The following is a 26,362-nucleotide window of genomic DNA, read 5'->3' on the forward strand; positions in this document are numbered from 1 at the left end:
CGAGTTCATAGATCATAGAACATAATCGAGTCTGCACCAACCCACTTACGTCCTCACTTCCACCCTATCCCTGTAACCCAATAACCCCATCTAACCTTTTTTGGACACTAAGGGGAATTTATCATGGCCAATCCACCTAACCTGCACGTCTTTGGACTGTGGGAGGAAACCAGAGCACCCGGAGGAAACCCACGCAGACATGGGGGGATTATGCAGACTCCGCACAGACAGTGACCCAGCGGGGAATCGAACCTGGGACCCTGACGCTGTGTAGCCACAGTGCTATCCACTGGTGCTACCGTGCTGCCCTGAAGGAGATAGATCCCAACTCCGTGGGCACGTGCACATTAAAGTGAGACTAGCTGTCTCATTTTAATATGCAGAGTTTTAAAAATGTGATCACACCCACAAAAGGCAGGATTTACATGACAACGTTGTGAGCCAGATGGATCCTGGGAGCAGTGGATCCCGGGAGCAGGGTCTCCCGCCTTTTATTGGCCACGGCGAGCTGCTTTTCGGGAGCAGCATGGCGGTAATTTCACGCTCCAAGTCACTATTGAAATGTCGGAAACACAGGAGTCAATTTGCACGCAGCAAGCTCCCACAAACAGCCAATTAAATTACCATTTAATTGTTTTGCATGGAGCTTATTGAGGGATAAATATTGGCCAGGACACCAGGGAGAACGGCCCTGCTCTTCTTTGAAATCTTTCCACGGGATCTTTGCACCCACCTGAGAAGGCAGACGAGAGCTTGGTTCAATATCTCACCCAAAAGATGACACCCCCTCAGTACTGCACTGGCAATGGCAGCCTGAATCAAGAGGTAAAATTACATAGAAATATGGAAAATAGGAGTAGGAGTGGACTATTCAACACCTCACGCCTGATTAAACATGATCATGGCTGATCATCTATCACAAAATCATACCCCCTCTCTCTCCCCATGTCCTGTGACACCTTTGATGTCTTCCCGGAATCTACTGATTTCCTTCTTAAATGTATTTAGTGGCTTGGCCTCTATTGCTGCTGTGGTAGAGAATTCCACAGGCTCGCCACCCTCTGAGTGAAGACATTTCTCCTCATCCCAGTCCTAAATGGCATACCCCACATCCTGAGACTGTTACCCCTTGTTCCAGAACCCCCCCCCCGCCCACCCCGCCACCACCTCCACCGCCAACATCAATCCTGCATCCAGTCTGCTCAGCCCTGTCAGAATGTTATACATTTCCATTAGACACCCCTCTCATTATTCCAAACTCCAGTAAATACAGGCCCAGTCGCTCCCCATATGACAATCGTGCCATCCCAGGAATCAGTCTGGTGAAGCTTCGCTGTGCTCCCGCTCTGGAAAGCGTATCCTTTCTCAAATCTTCTTTTGAAGGTTAAATTAGGTGAGAGCTGTCTGTTGATATTTGTTTTCTTTTATACAGTATAATTAATACGGCAGAACAAAAGAAGAGCCTTTTTGTCAACAGGAATTAGAGAAAGTGACTGATACAAAGAGTGCTGGCAATCCACTGGGGTAAGTTATCTGGCTGCTGTAGAACCCATATGAACCCATTGATTTCAATTACTTTCAATGTGTGTGCAGGGAAAGGTATTAGATCATAGAATTTACAGTGCAGAAGGAGGCCATTCGGCCCATCGAGTCTGCACCAGTCCTTGTAAGAGCACTCCACTTAAGATCACACCTCTGCCCCATACCTGAAACCCAGTAACCCCACCTAACCTTTGGACACTACGGGCAATTTAGCATGGCTAACCCACCTAACCTGCACACCTTTGGACTGTGGGAGGAAACCGGAGCACCCGGAGGAAATCCAAGCAGGGAGAACGTGCAGAGTCCGCACAGACAGTGACCCAAGCCGTGAATCGAACCCGGGGCCCTGGCGCTGTGAAGCAACAGTGTTAATCACTTTGCTACTGTACTGCACTTGTCTATTTTCAGTTGCCTGTTTTAATTACTTTATGAATTATTTTTTAAAATATTAATGTATTAGCTTTTTTTTTACTGGATTTTGATATTGACAGATTGTCGCACAACCCCATGAACATTTGAAAATAAATCGTATTCGGTACAGAAAAAGTTTAATCAGAATTTAAAATAAATAGATGATCTTAGAACATTCATCATCGATAGGGAAAAAGTACTGGGCAAACTATTGGGATTGGAGGCAGACAAGTCCCCAGTGACCGATGGCCTACATCCTAGGGTCTTAAAGGAAGTGGCAGCGGAGATAGTGGATCCATTGGTTCCAATATTCCAAAATTCCCTGGATTTAGGAAAGGTTCCAGCGGATTGGAAAAATGCTAATTCAAAAAGGAGGGAGGCAGAAAGTAGGAAACTATAGACCAATTAGTTTAACATCGGTCATTGGGAAATTGTTAGAATCCATTGTTAAGGAAGTAGTAACAGGACATTTAGAAAGTAAAAAAAAGCAATCCACAGAGTCAGCATGGTTTAATGAAGGGTAAATTGTATTTGTCTAATTTGCTAGAGTTCTTCAAAGATGTAACAAGCCAAGTGGATAATGGGCATCCTGTAGATGTAGTATATCTGGACTTCCAGAAGGAATTTGATACGGTGCAGTGCAAAAGGGTAATATGGCACATGGCAAGATCACGTGGGATTAGGGGTAATTTGGTATCTTGGATAAAGGATTGGCTCACCAATAGAAGGCACAGAGTTGGATAGATGGGTATTTTTCTGGTTGGCAAGATGTTACTAGTGGGGTGCCACAGGGTTCAGTCCTTGGGCCCCAAGTATTTGCAATATGTATGAATGACTTGGATGCAGGGATAGAAGGTACTAAAGCAAAATTTGCAGATGACACTAAAATAGATGGGATAGTAAGTTGCAATGAGGAAATAAGAAATTTACAAATGGATGTGGATCGGTTGGGTGAACGGGCCAAAATTTGACAAATGGAGTTTAACGTGGATAAGTGTGAGGTCATGCATTTAGGCTGGAAAAATAGAAAGGCAACTTATTATCTAAATGGAGAGAAACTTCAGAGTGCTTTGACGCAGAGGGATCTGGGTGTCCTCATGCACAAATCGCAGAAAATTAGTATGCAGTACAGCAGGTAATAAGGAAGGAAAATGGAATTTTGGCAGTCATTGCGAAAGCAATAGAGTACAAAAGTAGGGAAACGTTGATGCAACTATATGAGGCACCTGGGGTATCGTGTACAATTTGGTCCCCTTACTTGAGGAGGGATGTAGTTTCATTGGAGGCAGTTCAGAGGAGGTTCACGAGATTGATTCCAGAGATGAGGGGTTTGTCTTATGAAGAGAAATTGAACAGTTTAGGGTTAGGGTTCCCTAACCATAACCCTACTCTCTGGAGTTTTGAAGAATGAGAGGAGATCTAATTGAGGTATATAAAATGATAAAGGGGATTTACAGGGTAGATGTAGAGTAGATGTTTCCTCTTCATAATAATAATCTTTATTGTCACAAATAGGCTTACATTAACACTGCAATGAAGTTACTGTGAAAAGCCCTAGTCGGCACAGTCCAGAGCCTGGTCGGGTAGACGGAGGGAGAATTTAGTATGTCTAGATTTCGTAACAGCACGTCTTTCAGGACTTGTGGGAGGAAAAAGGAACACCTGGGAGAAACCCACGCAGCCACAGAGAGAATTTAGAATGAGAGGCCAGTTTTAAGAAAAGGGGAAGCAGATTTAAATCAGAGATGAGGAGAAATTACAGTGGAATTCACTACCCAGAGTGCGGTGGATAACTGGACATGGAGTAAATTTAAGAAGGCGATAGACAGATTTTTGGGTTGAAGGGTTATGGAGAACGGGCGGGAAAGTGGAGATAAGACTGAGATGAGATCAGCCAGGATAGTATTGAATGGCTTGAGGGGCTGAATTGCCTAATCCTGCTCCTAGGTTTTACGTTCTTATGTAAATACCTCCACATTTTGTCTGGGTGTTCCTTTCATTAATCGCAGAGTTATTTTTGCATGCTTCTTTCAATAGCAGTTAGGGTGGTTGTGTGCAGTTGTGGTTTCAGTGTATGATCCAGAATATTAGCGTGATTTCCTCCTGTACTGTCTGGCACCACTCACCCAGAATATACCACAATTGAATATTTAAAGAAATGGATCACACAGATACTATGTTTCCTATCCACCCTACAATCCTTGATATCAAGAAGGAACCTGGGTTATTCAACAAAAGAGCTCTTACAAATCAAGCCAAGTTTATATTAAGCACTTTTTCTGCGTGCCAAATTGGATTTAAGGACACTATTATTCCCCAGTTTACTTGATCGTAAAGCAGACAAGAATTTATAATTAGGAACATAGTAACAAAGGCAGGCCATTCAGCCCTTTGAGCCTGTACTGTCAGTCAGTGAGCTCATGGTTGACTGGATTCTAACCCCATGTACCTGCCGTGGTTTATTTAGAGCCTCTATTCCTTTAGGTGGTCTTAAAGGGCAATTTTGCACGAGATACTGAATTTAAAAGTAACATTTTTTTTTCTTTTTTTAAATTTAGAGTACCCAATTATTTTTTTCAATTAAAGGGCAATTTAGTGTGGCAAATCCACCTAACTTGCACATCTTTGGGTTGTGGGGGTGAAATCCACGCAGACATGGGGAGAACGTGCAAACTCCACACGGACAGTGACCCAGGGCTGGGATTCGAACCCGGGTCCTCAGCGCCGTGGGCAGCAGTGCTAACCACTGTGCCACCATGCTGCCTCTTAAAAGTAAAATTAACTTTCCCCTGCCCCGAGACACCCCTGCCACCTTGACCGAGTGTTGGGTTCTCTGACCTCTCACTCCCCCTACCCCCACTCCCAGGCTTGTTGTCCGATCCTTCAACTGCCTGTACAATTGGTCAATTCTTTATCAAAAGCGGGAAAGGCGGGAACCACCAGGCAAGTCTGGCAGCATCGGTGACCTGGAAGGACCAGCCACCCTTTCATAGACAACGGCACTGGAAGCAGAGGGGTGGAATTTTAAATGCTCTTTTCACCCACCACATCACTGAATGTTAACTGGGGGGAAACGCGTTACAAGGCAGGAAAAGAAATCCAGCAGGAAATTTGATTCACTTAAGTGCCAAAATAATTCACAAATGGAAATACGAACTACTTGGAACCTCAAAGTTGGGGCAAGAACTTCCCCCAAATAGTTACAGCTACAGTTATTACTGGCTTTGGTGCTCACACTGCGGCTTGAGCAGCTTGAGCTGCTGATGGAAATTTTGTACCAACCCCCTCTGCCCCCCTCCCCCCATCCACCCCACGCCCCTGTGCCTCTTGACCTCCACGTCCTCCAGCTAAAACCCTGCCTCTTCCCAATGGTGCGCTGACGCTGCTCATGGGCTCGTGCTGCACCCAACTCAGGTTTTTCTTTCAGATTGGTCGCAGCAAACCCAGCAGATCTATCCGAAATTCTGGGAGTCTTCCCCCCAAAAAATTCGCCGGGAGACCGGTAACCTGGTGTAAGGGCAAACCGTCGCAAGGATCCCTGGTTGGAATATCTTTAAAAGTATTTGAGAGACGTCCTTTCCAAAATGAAGAAGGGCAGCAGGGATGGAGATTCTCAGAGAAAGGTAGCAAGGAGAAAGCCTTGTAATCGTCAGACACTCTGCAGGCTCAGAATGAACTACCCTAAACAAGAAAGGCTACATTCAGAAGTATAGACTGCCCAATGATGCAGACACTGAGAAATGCCAAATCCTGGCTAATATTATTTCTAGTCACTAAGGAGAAATTGTAGTGGCACTTGCCAAGGCACTGCATCAACCCACATTCCGTAGGTTTCCAATGCATCTTTCAGATTTACAAAGTAGTCTTTTACTCCAGTCATATAACTGCTGGGCTGAGCGTATGTGGCAATTGTCAGTTTCGGTGGACATGACAACAGCGCTAGTTTGACTCAAATGTGAATTTGGCTCAGTTGTAACACAAATGCTGCCAGAAGATTGTGGCTTTGGGTCCTACTGTAGTTCTTGAACACATAATGTGGACATCAAAGCAGTATTGGGGCAATGCTTCATTGTCAGGATCGCTTTCTTTCGGATGTGACGTTAAACCCAGCAGTCCCTCCTTGTTTTTGGTACTGGATTTTGGTGCTGGACCTATTATTCAGAATTACTTTGCATCGAATTTAATGAGTAATAAACATCTTTACGACAGACACACGGCTAGAAATAGCAACTGTCTGCATGTTTCTGTGTTGCTCGCTGTAGTCCTGTTTTCTGGCCATTTACATTGTGTAACTTGTGTGACTGGGGTTTCCTGTGGGGATGCAACACAAATTCCAGAGATTTATGGCACAGGAGCTGAACTGCTAATTATTTGCAAAAGCCGTTAAGCGCTCCATAAAAATTCCCACCTGATTTAAGTGAATCTAGGAGCAATGAGAGGAGATGTGGTGATAAAACAGAAAGAAACCAAACAGTAATTCGCAAGAATAGTCCCCATTTATTTTTCTGTAAAATGAAGAGCCGGAGGAATTTCAGTTATTTTGTTCTCTTGGAATTCAAGATTATTTTCATGACAATGTATTTATTTCACTCAATGCAACAGAGGTACACAAATCTATGCTTGTAGCCACTGTTAGAAAGTAATGCAGAGTAATGAGGATCACTAAAAGCACCAAAGGATTTGCAGCAAATTTTCAGAGGTGTCACTGGATAAAGCCCCACATATTTGTATTCCCATTTTCAATGCTTTATTGATAGGTGCAGCAGATGGTTATGTTTTAGTTCTTCCTATCATCCCCTATAAACACTAGTCACCATAATATTTGCTGATGACACCACAGTGGTGGGTCGGATGTCAAACAATGACGAGACAGAGTACTGGAATGAGAGAGGGAATCTGGTGAACTGGTGCGACGACAATAATCTCTCCCTCAATGTCAACAAAACGAAAGAGATTGTCATCGACTTCATCCCCTGTCTACATCAATGGGAACGAAGGAGAAAGGGTTGAGAGCTTCAAGTTTTTAGGTGTCCAGATCACCAACAAACTGTCCTGGTCCCCCCATGCCGACACTATAGTTAAGAAAGCCCACCAACGACTCTACTTTCTCAGAAGACTAAGGAAATTTGGCATGTCAGCTACGACCCTCACCAACTTCTACAGAAGGACCACAGAAAGCGTTTTTTCTGGTTGTATCACAGCTTGGTATGGATCCTGCTCTGCCCAAGACCGCAGGAAACTACAAAAGGTCGTGAATGTAGCCCAATCCATCACTCAAACCAGCCTCCCAACCATTGACTCTGTCTACAATTCCCGCTGCCTCGGAAAGGCAGCCAGCATAATTAAGGACCCCACGCACCCCGGGCATACTCTCTTCCACCTTCTTCCGTCAGGAAAAAGATACCAAAGTTTGAGGTCACGTACCAACCGCCTCAAGAACAGCTTCTTCCCTACTGTCATCAGACGTTTGAATGGACCTACCTCGTATTAAGTTGATCTTTTCTCTACACCTTGCTATAACTGTAACATTATATTTTGCAGTCTCTCCTTCATCCCTATACAGTATGTATTGTTTGTACAGCATGCAAGAAACAATACTTTTCACTATATACTAATACATGTGACAATAATAAATCAAATCAAATCAAGAGCGTGGGACCTTCTTCACTGTGAACTTCTCTATGTTTGACTAGATCATTGCATGCAGGACTAGCCAAAAACCGATGGCCGCTTGGCCCATCCGGGCCTGGAGAATTGCCGGGGGAGCTGCTGCCAACGGCCCCCGACCGGCGTGACGTGATCACTGCCCCCGCCCGAAAACCAGTACCGGAGAATACGGCAGCCGGCGTTGGAGCGGCGGGGCGGGATTCACGCTGCCCCCCCGGGGATTCTCCGGGGTGTCGGTGAATCCCGCACCAGTTCTTTCCCATGCAGGAATGAAACACTTCTTGGCTGCAGTATCCAGTTGCTCAAAACTGTAAAGACTCTGCGATTTCTGGTAAACTACAAGCATGAAACCTGAATGCGAAATTATGTGTCGGGGTGTGATTGAATTGCTACAAGACCATCAAACATTAAGATAAGTGAATGCTCACCTTCACATATCTTCTGCTGCATTGCTTCCTTAATTCTGTCGATAGTTCCATAATCTTCAGCAAATATAACGTAGGTTGTAGAGGGTTTGTTGCCAATCATTTGAAGTTCTGATTCTGTTATTTCTGATCCAACGCCGACAGCAAACAAGATGACTTTGCCTGCACGCGCTTCGACAGAAGCATCGACAACATCGTCCTGAGATTTTCCATCGGTGACCACAACGGCAATTTTGTTTTTCGCTGTCTTATTTCTCTGCGAAGAGGGAAAAACAGTCTCTGTTGCAAACTTAATAGCGCGACCCGTTTGAGTATTTCCGCCCAGATATTGAACACTCTCTATTCCAGCAATTAGTTCTTTATTGGTCAGGAACTGTCCAAAGGCAATCTCCAAACGTGGAGTGTCGCTGTACTGGATAACAGCCACTTGTGTGTATTCGGGTCCAATGTCAAATCCACTTGTGACGTTAACAAGCCACATTTTTGCCATTTCAAAGTTGTCAGATCCCACACTCCAGGATCCATCCATGATGAAAACCAAATCATTCACTGCTGTTCTGCATCCTATTGACAGAGTAAAAAGGCTCAGAGTTTATTCAGAAACTTATATTTACCAATAAAACATCGGAATATTCAAGGGAAAGCCAAAAAGCAACTTCCAGTCTTGGCAAATTGTGATACTAACAGTTTCCTTAAACCGAAGAGGGCACTTTGACTTAAGGTAAGAGGAATGGAAGCCATGAATATTGCCTAAAGTTCCGCAAAGAGACCTTATTGGGGTGCAAACAACCAGAACAACATTTGATACTTCCGTGGTCCCTCAGATCATGTTACTTTCAAAATAATAGCCATGGCCTCCAAACAGGAACAAAAATAGACCAATGTAGGGTCCACACAAAGTATGGTTGTTGGACATTAAAGAGGTACCGAACATTAATTTATTTTGTAATTTGTTTTCAATAAGTCGATATTGTATATTCATAACGCCTCTGGCCTTTACCAGCTACCAACAGTAATGGTGCCATGAAGTGTGGAAGGGTGTTCTTTCTACCCCACAACAGGATGTCACAGGTAGCTGTGGGAGTCTCTCCCCTGCAGACTTCTGCGATATGTATATATCTGTCTGGCTGCTTCCAGCCATTTAGATGCAGGCTTTTGCAGGAAAGCTTTCTTATTTTAAAATGCCTGTAATTCTTGCCATTTCTGTAGCAATGTTGCCCTAACTGGTACAGATGGAGAGTTGCCATAACTTACAGAAGCTATTGTTAATTGTTGTTTTTAAAAAAACCTGTATGGTTCACCAATGTCCTTCAGGAAGGGAAATCTGCTGGCTTTACCCGGTCTGGCGGACACATGACTCCAGACCTGCGGCAAAGTGGTTGACACTTAATTGCCCACGGAAATAGCCCAGCAAGCCACTCAGTTCATGGGTGATTAGGAGTGGGCAGGAAGTGCCAGCCTTGCCAGTGATGCCCACATCTCATGAAAGAATAAATTATATAAAGCTAGTATGAAAAGGATCCCAATTTTCACCAACATTCTGATGTGAATTGGATACCTAATAGAATAATCACAGCATAATTTCAGAATATCCAAGCTATGATTGTGTCAACTACCATATAAATGATAGCCAATGATAAAGGACTAATTACAGATCTTTGAGTGGGACATGGTACTGCGATATTACATAGAGTTCTTACCTGCTCTTATGTTTTCATCCTGCACAGCCTCACTAAACAAATATGATGACAAACAGATCACGAAAGCTCGTAATATGCATGACTTCATTGTACCTATGGGGCAAAGGAAAACAATTATTTTACCGACAGACTCTGCAGTTCTCATCACATTTTGTAAATCTGACTGCTTCCTCGTGAGGAAGTAAAATCCTAATCACGTAGTAACAAGCTAGTAGTAGCTGCCCCTTTAAAGGGGGCGTGCATCGGACGGGTCACGTGACACGGTCGACCAATGGGGAACGAGCGCGGGCTCTCGGGGCAGAGCACCTGCTTTGCAGCCAGTTGTGAGAATGAAGCCATCATTTTTTTTTTTTTTAATATGTTTTTATTAAGAATTTTTCAATAACAATATTTTCCACCTTACAAACCCCCCCCCCCCCCCCGTAACAAAGAAAAGAAAAAGAACTCGCGTGGCAAGACATGAACATGGCATGTCAATAAGATACAAAACTTTGTACATTGGATTCTTCCCATACATGTCAGTTTCCGGATCTTTCATGTGTTTTCTTGCTCAAATGCCCCCCCAGAGAAACCCCCCTCCCCTCCGCCCCCCCCACGAACGATGTCCCCCCATCCCTCCCCCCCGGGTTGCTGCTGTTGCTGTACGACCTTCATCTAACGCTCCACGAGATGGTCTAGGAACGGTTGCCACCGCCTGTAGAACCCCTGCGCAGACCCTCTCAAGGCAAACTTTATCCTTTCCAACTTGATAAACCCTGCCATGTCATTTATCCAGGCCTCCACGCTGGGGGGCTTCGCCTCCTTCCACATTACCAAGATCCTTCGCCGGGCTACTAGGGATGCAAAGGCCAGAATGCTGGCCTCAGGCTCCTCCTGCACTCCCGGCTCGTCCACTACTCCAAATATTGCTAGCCCCCAGCTTGGCTTGACCCGGACTTTCACCACCTTAGATACTGTTCCCGCCACTCCTCTCCAGAACCCCTCCAGTGCCGGGCATGACCAAAGCATATGGACATGGTTCGCCGGGCTCCCTGAGCACCTCCCACATTGTCCTCCACCCCAAAGAACCTGCTCAGCCTCGCCCCCGTCATATGCGCTCTATGAACAACCTTAAATTGTATCAGGCTAAGCCTGGCACACGAGGAAGAGGAATTAACCCTACTTAGCCCCTAGCCCCTCCTCAATCTCCTCCCCCAACTCCTCCTCCCATTTACCCTTCAGCTCCTCTACCAAAGCCTCCCCCTCTCCTTTCATCTCCTGGTATATCGCCGACACCTTGCCCGCCCCGACCCATACGCCCGAAATCACCCTATCTTGAATCCCCTGTGCCGGGAGTAGCGGAAATGCCCTCACCTGCCGCCTCACAAACGCCCTCACTTGCATGACCCTGAAAGCGTTTCCCGGGGGTAGCCCAATCTTCTCCTCCAGCGCCCCTAAGCTCGCAAACGTCCCGTCAATGAACAGGTCCCCCATTCTTCTAATCTCTACCCGATGCCAGCTCTGAAATCCACCGTCCATCCTTCCTGGGACAAACCGATGGTTGTCTCTGATCGGGGACCCCACCGAGGCTCCCGTCGCACCCCTGTGCCATCTCCACTGCCCCCAGATCTTTAGCGTTGCCGCCACCACTGGGCTCATGGTATACCTTGTCGGCGAGAGCGGCAGCGGTGCCGTCACCAGGCTTGTTCCTTTGCAGGACGCTATCTCCAACCTCTTCCACGCCGCCCCCTCTCCCTCCATCACCCACTTACGGATCATTGCCACGTTGGCTGCCCAATAATGACCACCCAAATTCGGCAACGCCAACCCTCTTCTATCTCTGCTACACTCCAAGAACCCCCTCCTTACCCGCGGGGTCTTGCTCACCCACACAAATCCCGTAATGCTCCTGCTTGCCCTCTTAAAAAAGGCCTTAGTGATCACAATTGGGAGGCATTGGAATACAAAAAGAAATCTCGGGAGGACCACCATTTTAACCGATTGTACCCTACCCACCAGCGAGAGTGGCAACATGTCCCACCTTTTAAAATCCTCCTCCATCTGTTCCACCAGCCGCGACAAATTAAGTTTGTGCAGTGCCCCCCAGCTCCTAGCTACCTGAATCCCCAAGTATCGAAAGCGCCTTTCCGCCCTCCTCAACGGTAGGTCGTCTATCCCTCTTCCCTGGTCCCCCGGATGGATCACAAAGAGCTCACTCTTTCCCACATTGAGCTTATAGCCCGAAAAGTCTCCAAACTCCCGTAGGAGAATGAAGCCATTATTGATTGTGCTCTGGATATTGTTTGTTAGTTAATAAACCCTTTGTTGTTTGTTAGCCAACTGGTGGTCACCAATCATTCCATTTACTACAAAGACCATAAGAAATTGGAGCAGGAGTTGTCCATTCAGCCCCTTAACTCTATTGTCCTGCTGGCCCTCTGAACTAGTCCTATTCTGTGAACTCTGTGGTATTTCTTAGAGTTATAAAGTCATTACTGCATTCAAGGATGGACATATGACGCATTGAGTCTTGCACTATATTCTGTGATTGCTGTGCCCTTTATGGTATGGGTTTTTAGCAGCCTGCAGGTATTTATGCATCTTTAATGTAGAAAAAGCAGTTAGTGTGGAAAATGGATTAATAATCAATGTGAAGGAGACCAAGGCAATGATGATAAACAGAGAGCTGATAACTGAAGTAAGTGGACAAGTCCTGGAACAGGTGAACAGGTTCACATACCTTGGACAGACCATCGCTGCCAATGGGAGTTGTAATTGTGAAATCCGAAGGAGAATGAGATGGCTAAGACCAGCTTGGTCAGAATGAAGGATGTGTTAAGATCAAGAAACTGTACCCGAACCTTATGAAAAAAATTGCTGAGGTGCTGCATTTTCTCACCTACATTATACACGGACAACAATCAGAGAGACTATTTCTGAAAAAAAAGAGACACGCGATCAAAGCTTTTTGTCTTGCACTCAAATGGCCAACTCCCAAGAAACTGCCAACAGCAAGGGGGAACAGCAATTTATAATGCATGAAAAGAATGGGCTGATTTATTGTTAAGTGGATATTGATTGTTGGAGATGTTGCAGTGGAGAATGCAGCAGGGAACAGTTAGCTTCCCAGCTTTGTTCAAATTCAAACTCAGTAGGTTGACTCAGATTGGTCAAGGTATTGCCCAAGGGAATAAACCAGGGAATGGCTGTTCCCCCAAGCTTTTATTGAGTTGAAAAGGCACAGACATGGATATGTTCCTTCTGCCTGGTTTTCAGTGTAATTCTTATAATGAGCAGTGTGGTATATGAATTTCATTGCTTGTGTGATGTCAGGCATATAGGCCATAATTCCCAACAAGTGGGTGATATCAAACAGCACGTCTGTTTGGCTGTTAGCAACAGACAAAGAACTGACAATACCCAAACAGCCCATGCTTGCAAAACCCAAAACAATGTCCAGCATTAGATGTGGCCGCGATTGGACAACACTTGCTAAACAATCCTGTTTGTGCTAATAATGACATTGTGCTAATAATGATATTGAAAACAAATGTAAGAATGTCAATCAGGCTCTTAGTGTGGCTCATTCACGCATGCTAGAAGACAGCTGGTAATTTCTTGCGAGCTATCCTGCTGAGTGTAAGATGAAAAACTTTGATAGTATGTCTCTTTTTCCAGCAATCTGTATTACCAAATGACTATGTATATACCTGAAAGAGACGATTGATAAGCTGAATGCAGTCGAGACGTGGATCTATAGGAGGATGTTCTACATATCCTACACAGGCAGAAAGATTAATGAAGAGGGGCTGTAAATGGCTGGAGCAAAGAGGAAATTAATGCATAACATCAAAGAGAGAAAAAAACAATATTTTGGTCACATTATTAGAGCAGACGGTGTACAGCGACAATTATTGGAAGGAAAGATTGATGGAAAACGTTAGGAAAGGGAAACAGAGGAGAAAATGGATGACAGATATAATGGACTGGATGCAGTTGACTTATGTGGAATGTGTAAGGACAGAAATGGTGATCCATGGAAGCCAATCTTTTTGGAAGAAGACACCAACAAACAAATGTCGAAAAATGCTCAAGGAGCCTCACAGAATCATAGAATCCCTACAGTCCAGAAAGAGGCCATTCAGGCCATCGGGTCTGCTCCGACCCTCTGAAACAGCACCCCAGCTAGGCCCACTCCCGCGCCTTACCCCCGTAACCCCACCAAACCTGCACATCCCTGGGCACCAAGGTGCAATTTTATCATGGTCAATCCACCTAACCTGCACATCTTTTGACTGTGGGAGGAAACCGGAGCACCCGGAGGAAACCCACACAGACATGGGTAGAATGTGCAAACTCCAGACAGACAGTTAACCAAGACCGGAATTGAACCCGGGTCCCTGGCGCTGCTAACCACACAAAAGCTTAATAAAAAATCTTGTTAATGTCAGTATTAACCACAACCTAGGACATTGGAGGTTATTTAGGTACATGCCTGTTAAGTATCCATGAGTCTTTCATATCCTTACCTCTAACAAAACTCTCCTGAATTTGTTATTGTTTATATATGTGAGTGATGTGTGACCAAAATGTACCTTGGCTTACCCAGATGTGAGTTTCACACAACAATAAAATTTGACCAAAGACACATGTTACAGCTACTTAACTCTTAACTTAATTAAGCGGACTTCCGGGTGCGGCGATGACCAGCTAAGTCGCACGTTTCGGCAGCTCCCGGTGGAACGGACTTTTGGGCTCTTAATAAGAGCCCCAACGGCAATTTTAACGGCTAGAAGCACTGTGCGGTAAACCAGAAGGGAATCCCCCCTGGATACAGATGGAAAAAGGAGGAGAAAGTGACCAGATTGCAGTGGATCCTTTGGAGCAGCGGCAAGGAAGGCAAGCAAGAACCAAGATGGCGACGGAAGGTGGCAGTTTAACATGGGGCCCTGAACAACAAGAGTTTTTGAAATGTTGCGTGGAAGAACTTAAAAAGGAAATGAAGAAGGAGCTGTTGGCCCCGATATTACAGGCGATCGAAGGGCTAAAAGATGAGCAAAAGACTCAGGAGCGGGAGCTTCGGGTCGTGAAGGCAAAAGCTGCCGAGAACGAGGACGATATACAGGGCCTGGTGGTGAAGGCGGAGATGCACGAGGCACACCATAAACGATGTGTGGAAAGACTGGAGGTGCTGGAGAATAACGCGAGGAGGAATAATTTGAGGATTCTTGGTCTTCCTGAAGGTGCAGAAGGAGCGGACGTCGGGGCATATGTGAGCACGATGCTGCACTCGTTAATGGGAGCGGAGGCCCCGGCGGGTCCGCTGGAGGTGGAGGGAGCATACCGAGTGATGGCGCGAGGACCGAGAGCAGGAGAAATTCCTAGAGCCATAGTGGTGAGATTCCTCCGTTTTAAGGACAAAGAGATGGTCCTTAGATGGGCAAAGAAAACTCGGAGCAGTAGGTGGGAGAACGCGGTGATCCGCGTATATCAAGACTGGAGTGCGGAGGTGGCGAGAAGGAGGGCGAGCTTTAATCGGGCCAAGGCGGTGCTTCACAAAAAGAAGATAAAATTTGGAATGCTGCAACCGGCAAGACTGTGGGTCACATATCAAGGGAGGCACCACTACTTTGAGACGGCAGATGAGGCGTGGACTTTTATTGTGGAAGAAAAACTGGAATAAGCGGGTTATTAAAAAAGAACGTTTGAAACAAAGTGGTGGGGCGAGTATGGGGGGCGAAGAGGGGGGGAAAAAGGGGGGGAAAGATGAGTTTTATGTTATTAATCCTGCGATGTGGTAACTTTTCTCTCTTCCACAGGTGGTGGTGGAGGGAGAAATGGAGGTGGAGGAGATGGGGCGTTGGCCATGGGGGGCGGGGCCAAAAGGGAAGCGCGGGCTTTGTTTCCGCGCTATGATAATCATGGCGGGAATAGGGAAGCAGGAAGGAGGGGGCGTCGCACGTTGCGAGCCGAGGTCACGGGGGGAAGCCGAGGTCGGCCAGAGTTTGCTGACTTCTGGGAGTAACATGGGGGGTGTAACTACGCTAGTGGGGGATCTAGCGGGGGGGGGTGGGAGGGGGGAGTTACTGGGTTGCTGCTGCTGGGGAGAGGGGGGAGCCGGAATGGGGTGGGGTGGGCGGGGGGGCACCGCCTGGGGGGGACACAGCTGCGTGGGAACCGGGTGAGGAGCTGGAAAAAGGGGATGGCTAATCGACAAGGGGGGGGTAAAAAGCCCCCCAACCCGGTTGATCACGTGGAATGTGAGAGGGCTGAACGGGCCGATAAAGAGGGCACGAGTACTCGCACACCTTAAGAAACTTAAGGCAGACGTGGTTATGTTACAAGAGACGCACTTGAAACTTATAGACCAGGTTAGACTACGCAAAGGATGGGTGGGGCAGGTGTTTCATTCGGGGCTAGATGCAAAAAACAGGGGGGTGGCTATACTAGTGGGGAAGCGGGTTATGTTTGAGGCAAAGACCATAGTGGCGGATAGCGGGGGCAGATACGTGATGGTGAGTGGCAAATTACAGGGGGAGGCGATGGTCTTGGTAAACGTATATGCCCCGAACTGGGATGATGCCAATTTTGTGAGGCGTATGCTAGGACGCATCCCGGACCTAGAGGTGGGAAAGTTGGTAATGGGGGGAGATTTTAATACGGTGCTGGAGCCAGGGCTGGACAGGTCGAGATCCAGGACTGGAAGGAGGCCGGCTGCAGCCAAGGTGCTTAAAGATTTTATGGAGCAGATGGGAGGAGTAGACCCGTGGAGATTTAGCAGACCTAGGAGTAAGGAGTTTTCGTTTTTCTCCTATGTCCACAAAGTTTATTCGCGAATAGACTTTTTTGTTTTGGGAAGGGAGTTGATCCCGAAGGTGAGGGGGACGGAGTATACGGCTATAGCCATTTCGGATCACGCTCCACACTGGGTAGACTTGGAGATAGGGGAGGAAACAGGAGGGCATCCACCCTGGAGAATGGACATGGGACTAATGGCAGATGAAGGGGTGTGTCTAAGGGTGAGGGGGTGCATTGAAAAATACTTGGAACTCAATGATAACGGGGAGGTCCAGGTGGGAGTGGTCTGGGAGGCGCTGAAGGCAGTGGTTAGAGGGGAGCTGATATCAATAAGGGCACATAAAGGAAAGCAGGAGAGTAGGGAACGGGAGCGGTTGCTGCAAGAACTTCGGAGGGTGGACAGGCAATATGCGGAGGCACCGGAGGAGGGACTGTACAGGGAAAGGCAAAGGTTACACGTAGAATTTGACTTGCTGACAACGGGTACTGCAGAAGCACAGTGGAGGAAGGCACAGGGTGTACAGTATGAGTATGGGGAGAAGGCGAGCAGGTTGCTGGCCCATCAATTGAGGAAAAGGGGAGCAGCGAGGGAAATAGGGGGAGTGAGTGATGAGGAAGGAGAGATAGAGCGGGGAGCGGAGAGAGTGAATGGAGTGTTCAAGGCATTCTATAAAAGATTATACGAAGCTCGGCCCCCGGATGGGAAGGAGAGAATGATGTGCTTCCTGGACCGGCTGGAATTTCCTAAGGTGGAGGAGCAGGAGAGGGCGGGACTGGGAGCACAGATCGAGATAGAGGAAGTAGTGAAAGGAATTAGGAGTATGCAGGCGGGGAAGGCTCCGGGACCGGATGGATTTCCAGTCGAATTTTATAGGAAATATGTGGACTTGCTTGCCCCGATACTGATGAGAACCTTTAATGAGGCGAAGGAAAGGGGACAGCTGCCCCCGACTATGTCGGAGGCAACGATATCGCTTCTCCTAAAGAAGGAAAAAGACCCGCTGCAATGCGGGTCCTATAGACCTATTTCCCTCCTAAATGTAGACGCTAAGATTCTGGCCAAGGTAATGGCAATGAGGATAGAGCATTGTGTCCCGGGGGTAGTCCATGAGGACCAAACTGGGTTTGTGAAGGGGAGACAGCTGAATACGAACATATAGAGGCTGCTAGGGGTAATGATGATGCCCCCACCAGAGGGGGAAGCGGAGATAGTGATGGCGATGGATGCCAAGAAAGCATTTGATAGAGTGGAGTGAGATTATTTGTGGGAGGTGTTGAGGAGATTTGGCTTTGGAGATGAGTATATTAGATGGGTACAGCTGCTGTATAGGGCCCCGATGGCGAGCGTGGTCACGAATGGACGGGGGTCTGCATATTTTCGACTCCATAGAGGGACGAGGCAGGGATGTCCTCTGTCCCCATTATTGTTTGCACTGGCGATTGAGCCCCTGGCAATAGCATTGAGGGGTTCCAGGAAGTGGAGGGGAGTACTCAGGGGAGGAGAGGAACACCGGGTATCTCTTTACGCGGACGATTTATTGGTGTATGTGGTGGACCCGGCGGAGGGGATGCCAGAGATAATGCGGATACTTGGGGAGTTTGGAGAATTTTCAGGATATAAGCTGAACATGGGGAAAAGTGAGCTGTTTGTGGTGCATCCAGGGGAGCAGAGCAGAGAAATAGAGGACTTACCGCTGAGGAAGGTAACAAGGGACTTTCGCTACTTGGGGATCAAGATAGCCAAGAATTGGGGTACATTGCATAGGTTAAACTTAACGCGGTTGGTGGAACAGATGGAGGAGGACTTCAAGAGATGGGACATGGTATCCCTGTCACTGGCAGGGAGGGTACAAGCGGTTAAAATGGTGGTCCTCCCGAGATTGCTCTTTGTGTTTCAGTGCCTCCCGGTGGTGATCACGAAGGCTTTTTTCAAAAGGATTGAGAAGAGTACCATGAGTTTTGTGTGGGCCGGGAAGACCCCGAGAGTGAGGAAGGGATTTTTGCAGCGTAGTAGGGATAGGGGGGGGCTGGTGCAACCGAGCCTGAGTGAGTACTACTGGGCCGCCAATATTTCAATGGTATGTAAGTGGATGGGAGAAGAGGAGGGAGCGGCGTGGAAGAGATTGGAGAAGGCGTCCTGTAGGGGGACTTGCCTACAAGCCATGGTGACGGCGCCGTTGCCATTCTCACCGAAGAAATACACCACAAGCCCGGTGGTGGTGGCTACTCTGAAAATTTGGGGGCAATGGAGACGGCATAGGGGAAAGACGGGAGCCTCGGTGTGGTCCCCGATAAGAAATAATCATAGGTTTGCTCCGGGGAGAATGGATGGGGGATTTGGAACATGGCAAAGAGCAGGAGTAACACAATTGAGAGATCTGTTTGTAGATGGGACGTTTGCAAGTCTGGGAGCGCTGACCGAAAAATATGGGTTGCCCCAAAGGAATGCATTCCGGTATATGTAACTGAGGGCTTTTACGAGGCAACAGGTGAGGGAATTCCCGCAGCTCCCGACGCAGGAGGTGCAGGACAGAGTGATCTCAAAGACATGGGTGGGGGACGGTAAGGTGTCAGACATATATAGGGAGATGAGAGACGAGGGGGAGATTATGGTAGACGAGCTGAAAGGGAAATGGGAAGAAGAGCTGGGGGAGGAGATTGAGGAGGGGCTGTGGGCTGATGCCCTAAGTAGGGTAAACTCATCGTCCTCGTGTGCCAGGCTAAGCCTGATACAATTTAAGGTGTTACACAGGGCGCACATGACTGGAACACGGCTTAGCAAATTTTTTGGAGTAGAGGATAGGTGTGCGAGATGCTCGAAAAGCCCAGTGAATCACACCCACATGTTCTGGTCATGTCCGGCACTACAGGGGTTTTGGGTGGGGGTGACAAAGGTGCTTTCGAAGGTAGTGGGGGTCCAGGTCGAACCAAGCTGGGGGTTGGCTATATTTGGGGTTGCAGAAGAGCCGGGAGTGCAGGAGGCGAGAGAGGCTGATGTTTTGGCCTTTGCGTCCCTAGTAGCCCAGCGCAGGATACTGTTGATGTGGAAGGAAGCCAAGCCCCCGGGTGTGGAGACCTGGATAAATGACATGGCAGGGTTTATAAAGCTGGAACGGATCAAGTTCGTCCTAAGGGGATCGGCTCAAGGGTTCACCAGGCGGTGGCAACCGTTCGTCGAATACCTCACAGAAAGATAGAGGGAATGGAAAAGAAGAAGACAGCAGCAGCAGCCCGGGGGTTTGGGTGGGGGGGGGGGGGGGGGGAGGAACCAGAGGGATTCTCAGGGATGTTAATATATAAGTATAATATGTATAGGTTGTTGTTATAGATAATTGTATATTGGTCTGCTAAAACATATTGTTGGAGAATATTTATCTGGGACAAGGCAGTTGCCATTTAGTTTTGTTTTTGTTTTTGTTTATATATTATTTATTTCTTGTTTATAAAACTGGCCATTGTTATTTATATTGTTATATTACTGTGTAAAGGATACACAATGTACTGTGATGGTTGGCCAAAAATTTTCAATAAAATATTTTTTTAAAAAAAAACTTAATTAAGCATATTTCTCCTTCAGTTGAAGGAAATGCTTTTGTGAACAAAATCGAAATCCTTTATTAAAGGAATCCAGCGCTTGCACGAAGTATGCACTAACTTTGATTAATTTAAATGTTTCAACTCCAGTCAACCTCAGTTCCAATTAGTAGTGGACCAGTGAGCTATCAGAGAGTCTGCAATCTTCAGAATCCCCATTGTGGTATTCCTTATGGAAAGAATTATTGATTACACTGGGTGATGATGAGCCAGGTATAGAATACTCACTTTTCCGGTCAAGGAAAAAGATTCGGAAACTACCACACAAGGATCACCAATGGCAGAACCTCCTTGGATTACCTGGGTTAGTGACAGCTCTTATAGATGCTCCTGAGCCCCCAAAGGATAATCCCGCATTCTGGTATAATTGCAGGACTTTTGTTGAATTGTGCCTTTGATTCATTCTTTTCACTGTCTTGAATGTTATTAACCTGACTTCCCCTCCATGTTGTTTTGTTTGAACGGCTTTGAGCCAATTGTTTCCCCACTCTACCATTGCTCTCCCTCGCCTTTGTTTAAACTTACCTCTCGGCTCTCTTATAGCTTAATCTGAGAGCCTGCCCCTATTGAACAATATTGTTGATCAAGAGCAGTCACTGCTTCAATCTGATTCTTAGGGACATAATTGGTAGCAGTGGAGAGGTGTCTATCCAACAGATAATAATATAGTCCCATCAAAGCAACAACTGCAATTAAATTGGGACTTCTTTCATCCACTTATTTCAAACTGAATTATGGTTTATCACGTGTCATGTCAGATTTTCTAGCCATCAAACACCATTACAGCTAAGACCTCCCTTTATCTTTGTTCCTCTTGATATCATTTTTTAAAAATATAAATTTAGTGTACCCAATTCATTTTTCCAATTAAGGGGCAATTTGGCGTGGCCAATCCACCGAGCCTGCACATCTTTTGGGTTGTGGGGGCGAAACCCACGCAAACACGGGGGAGAATGTGCAAACTCCACACAGACTGTGACCCAGAGCCGGGTCCGAACCTGGGACCTCAGCGCCGTGAGGCTGCAGTGCTAACCCACTGCGTCACCGTGCTGCCACCTCTTGATATCATGAGCAATATGTTAGTACCTCCTAAAAAAAACTCACAACCAAAAGCAACCTTCGCCACACCCAATCGACATTCTCCGTAGATATTTTTCTATCTTCACTCCATTCTCCGGTATCCCTCATCTGATGTTTATCCAAGAAACTCAAGTATTACCTTTTCCTGACACACTGGAATACAAATTATTATGTCTTGCGCCAGTGTGGGAGATGGCCAGAAATTATTTTCCCCATTGTGGCCCCTGAACAGCCCATGAATGCATGAGCAGCACTTGTAGCTCACCCCAATTAAACAGATAGATGAAGCTAAACAATCTAACACCCAATAGATCAGATCCAAGCTCTGCAGTCCCGGCACATCCAATCATGAATGGAGGTGGACAATTAAACAACTAACTGGTAGAGGAGGCTTCACAAATATCCCTATCCTCAATGACAGGAAAGCTCAGAATGTCAGCGCAAAGGACAAGGCTGAAGCATTTGCAGCCAGAAGTGTTGAATGGATGATCTATCTCAACTTTCTCCTGAGATCCCCAGCATCACAGATGCTAATCGTCACTCGGCGTGATATCAAGAAACAGCTGAAGGCAGGCAGCACGGTGGCGCAGTGGGTTAGCCCTGATGACTCACGGCACCGAGGTCCCAGGTTTGATCCCTGGGTCACTGTCCGTGTGGAGTTTGCACACTCTCCTGGTGTTTGCGTTGATCTCGCCCCCACAACCCAAAATGATGTGCAGGATAGGTAAATTGGCCACGCTAAATTGCCCCTTAATTGGAAAAAATGAATTGGGTACTCTAAATTTATTTTAAAAAAAGAAACAGCTGGAGGCAATAGAAATTGCAACGGTTGACAACATTCTGGCAATGGTACTGAAGATTTGTGCTCTAACTACGCCCCTAGCTAAACTGTTCCAGTACAGCTACAACACTGGCATCTACCCAGCAATGTGAAAATTTGCCCAGGTACGTCCTACCCACAAAAGGCAGGAAAAATTCAATCCAGTCAATTCCCACCCCATTGGAGGCCAATCATCTCAGTTCCTGGGCATCGCTCCTCAGGGTAATGTCCTCAGTCCAACCATCCTCAGTTGTTTCAACAATGGCCTTCCCTCCGCCACAAGGACTGAGGTTGGGCTGTTTGCTGATGATTCCTCCATGTTTAGTATCATTCACAACTCCTGAGATACAGAAGCAGTCCATGTCCATATGCAGCAAGACCTCAACAACAATCAGGTTTGGGCTGATAAGTGGTAAGTAACATTCACATCACACAAGTGCCAGGCATTAACCATCTCCAACAAGAGAGAATATAGCCATATCTTTCTGCACTGTAAATCCTATGAAATTCTATGAAATCTCCTTGACATCCAATGGCATTGCCATCACTGAATCCCCCATTATCAACATCCTGAAACTGAACTGGGGCAGCCATATAAATACTGTCTTAATGACTCCAGCTTTGCTAGGGCTCTTTGATGCCATACTCCGTCAAATGCTGCCTTGAAGCCAAGGGCAGTTACTCTCACTTCACCTCTGGAGTTCAGCTCTTTTGTGCATATTTGGACCAAGGCTGTAATGAGGTCAGAAGCCTAGTGGCCCTGGCGATATCCAAACTGAGGGATCACCGAGCAGGTTATTGCTGTTTAGGTGCAGTTTGATAGCACTGTCGACAACACCTTCCATCACTTGACTGTCAACGGCGATGAGACTGATGGGGTGGTAATTTTCTGCCCTATTCTTGTTCAAATGTTCCTCTTATACTTTCTACTACAATATCCTACCTAAAAGGGGGTGAGATAACACACGTTTCATAGTGGGCAGCTTTGTGACATTTACATAGAACATACAGTGCAGAAGGAGGCCATTCGGCCCATCGGCACTGACCCACTTAAGCCCCTCACTTCCACCTTATCCCCGTAACCCAATAACCCCATCTAACTTTTGTTTGGTCGCTAAGGGCAATTTATCATGGGCAATCCGAATAACCTCCACATCTTTGGACTGTGGGAGGAAACCGGTGCACCCGGAGGAAACCCACGCAGACACGGGGAGAACATGCAGACTCCGCACAGATAGTGACCCAGCGGGGAATTGAACCTGGGACCCTGGTGCTGTGAAGCCACAGTGCTATCCACTTGTGCTCCTGTGCTTCCTTACTTTTCAGGCACTACCTTCTGCGCCGCATACGGGATTCACAAAAAATGATACTTACATTAGCAATGTAATGCTTGTGCACTCCTCCAGCAGAATCTAAGCTGGTGGGATGGTACATTAGCAATATTGGTCACACAGCCTTTGATTTTCCATTCATTAGGTCCTGTGTAAGATTACATCTTATGCGTGGGCTGCAGAAAGGCAGTTTTCTACTGCCAAGAAATGTATGTTGAAATACTTAACATGATTTTAAAAGAAACGTTCAACAGCTTGTTAAGACCAATTAAGCAAAAGCTGAAAATGTTTCCGACCAGCGTTCATTTTCCAAGTTTCAAACAGCCACCTGTTGTCTTCATGTTTTTCTTTAAGGAGCAGTAACAAGTACCCTAATTCTCTTCTGCAGAAATTAGTCATATTGCAATTGGTGACATGACTTTGGTACACATGGAACCAAAGGCTGAGCGTTGAAAGAAAAATAAGGGTGACTAGCAGCTTATCTGCCCCAGGCAAAGTTACCCATGAGAACATATTTACAGGATCAGAGAAAACTACCTGTCATGCAGTTCTTTATTTAAATACGAAATATACAGTATACAGGTGCCTTTATATTAATCTAAGTAAATACTGACCACAATTACATTTTGCATCAGTATTTTAATGTAACTTTAATGTACAAAATGAACTATTTTGCACATGATAATTGGGCAAAGATCATCAGCACAGTATGTCCCTCCTCTGATAGCTCCCTGAGTCAGAAGGTTGTGAGTTCAAGTCCCACTTCACAGGCCTGGGTGCTAAAATCTAGACTGACACTTCACGATTGTACCAAGGGAGTACTCCACTGTGGAGCAGCTGCCTTTCAGATCAGAGATTAGAACAAGGTGCCTTTCAGATCAGAGATGAAAACAAGGTCCCATCAACCCTCCAGGCAGATGTAAAATATTCCATGGCATTGTTCAAAGAAGGCAGGTGAGTTCTCCTCAGTGCCCCGGCCAACATTCATCGCTCAGCCGACATTATTAAAACAAATTGCTCTTTGTAGGACCTTGGTGTGTGTCAATTAACCGCCATAGTCATTGCTACCTCACGGCGCTGAGGTCCCAGGTTCGATCCCGGCTCTGGGTCACTGTCCGTGTGGAGTTTCCCCATTCTCCCCATGTTTGCGTGGGTTTCGCCCCCCCCCCCCCCCCCAACCCAACCCAAAGATGTACAGGGTCGGTGGATTGGCCACGCTAAATTGCCCCTTAATTGGAAAAAAATAATTAGGTACTTAAAAAAAAATTAACCGCCACATTTTCTGCATTACAACAGTATAAATGAGCAGAACCCCAAAGCTATCTTTCCATCCATGAGGCTATATTTCTTTAATGCCTGCACTATTTTTGCAGCAAGTCTTTCATGTGGCACCTTATAAAATACTTTCTGCAAATCTACCACATTCCCTTTATCTATGCACTGCATGACTTTCCCCAAACAAGTGGTTCAATTAATCAAGCATATCCGGATCTTTACAATTACATACTAAATGATAATTATATCCTAAAGCACATTCAGACAACTTTAGCTAAAATAGTATGTTCTAAAATTTCTATACAGTTTGCACAAAAGACTCTAAAAACACTTCAATTTTGCGCTGGCTGGGAGGGAAATGCGATCTTGAGTAAATGAACAAGTCTAGTAACAGCATGCAGACCACAACAGGAAGAAATCTGTCAAACGTTAACTAAATTCACCCGATATCAATTTACTAGAATTGTCTTCCACCGACCACACAAGTTGCTAACCAGAATCATTTAAACTGAAGCAAGAGCACTTTAGAAGTATCAATCCAGATGTGAGTCGCTGTTTATCTAACAGGTACCAGAGTTGTGTACAATTGATGCCGGCAAACAGAGGAACATGCTTTGAAAATATTGGCAGAAATGTATTTAAACAAGCATAGAGCTCTTGTAGCATAAGTAATATTTGCGAATGAAGAATCTGGACGATGTATCCTATTAGCAAAACAATACAAGTTGATTAAAATGCACCGGTTCTAACTTATACGGAAATTAATTAAATAACAAATATTCCTGAAAACGAAAAAAATAATGGACACTTCAATACCCAGGCATTCTTACAACCTTAATTTAAAATATTCATAAAATCATCGAAGGCAGCGACAGTATCTTTTTCAGATGGGGACACACTCACTGTTTAAGACAAGTTGTACTCCTGAGATGCTGGCTGACTGATTCCTCTGTACTGGCACTTTGTTGCTGTTCTCTGTCACTCGGTCACTGGGAATAAACTGTGCTGCTTGCTTGTATCTCAATCTCTGTAAGCAGCAACTCTCTGCTGACTTTATTCCCGGTCACTCTGCATCTCTGTCACTTGTGTCCTGTCCTGTTTTTTCTCTCTCTCTCTCTCTCTCTCTATCCCACCCTTTCTACGTCTGGTACATTCACGAGTCGCTGACTTGCAGCCCTGTACTCATTCTCCCAGCCTACAGCCCAGTGGCCCCTTGTCCCTGCCCAAGCCAGTGCGCGCTCCCCAGGGTGGCGCGCGCCTGCAATCTCCCTGCTCCTGGCGCGCGCGCTCCCAGGCTCAGGTTGCGGGGGCGCGCTCTGCAAGGCTTGCCAGCCTCTGAGCAATTTCCCCTGTCCTGCAGCGAGCTACCACATTATTGCTGATGTGTCTGTGTGTGTCTTTACCTTCCGCTCTACACGGACGCTGCCTGAGCATTTCCAGTAATATTCTTATTTTTAATTACTTCCAGGTAATATTTGCTGGGATACACGAATATCAACATTAAATGGGGAATGGGGCACGATTTTAGGAGCAAGATCTTGCTGGGATGGAGTCCAGTGTCCAACTGTTGTACTTTCATGATTGATGTAATTGGGCAATGTGTGATGTTGCATTGTAGTTTAAAGCGTCCAATGTGGTTATCAGCCCTTAGATATCAATATTGAATCCTTAATTTACCCCTGGGCAATAATTTAATTTTGTATTTCAAATGGGGAAACGGGTGTATAGGTTCATATTGAT

At 46.2% G+C, this 26,362-nt stretch overlaps 1 protein-coding gene across 1 annotated transcript in view; it reads right to left on the minus strand.

Annotated features, from left to right (window-relative positions):
- The window catches only part of LOC140386087 (collagen alpha-1(XXI) chain-like), an 85,998-nt gene extending 60,176 nt beyond the window's left edge, over nucleotides 1–25,822 (minus strand). Inside the window, exons 1-3 of the mRNA XM_072468664.1 lie at nucleotides 25,526–25,822; nucleotides 9,746–9,838; nucleotides 8,049–8,609 (exon numbers count right to left, since the gene is read on the minus strand). Coding sequence (XP_072324765.1) covers nucleotides 8,049–8,609; nucleotides 9,746–9,833 — 649 coding nt within the window. The 5' untranslated portion in view covers nucleotides 9,834–9,838; nucleotides 25,526–25,822. The remainder of the gene's footprint in view (nucleotides 1–8,048; nucleotides 8,610–9,745; nucleotides 9,839–25,525) is intronic.
- Between the last annotated feature and the right edge of the window lie 540 nt (nucleotides 25,823–26,362).

Source organism: Scyliorhinus torazame, chromosome 11, assembly GCF_047496885.1.
Source record: "Scyliorhinus torazame isolate Kashiwa2021f chromosome 11, sScyTor2.1, whole genome shotgun sequence".
NCBI classification, from domain to species: Eukaryota; Metazoa; Chordata; class Chondrichthyes; order Carcharhiniformes; family Scyliorhinidae; genus Scyliorhinus; species Scyliorhinus torazame.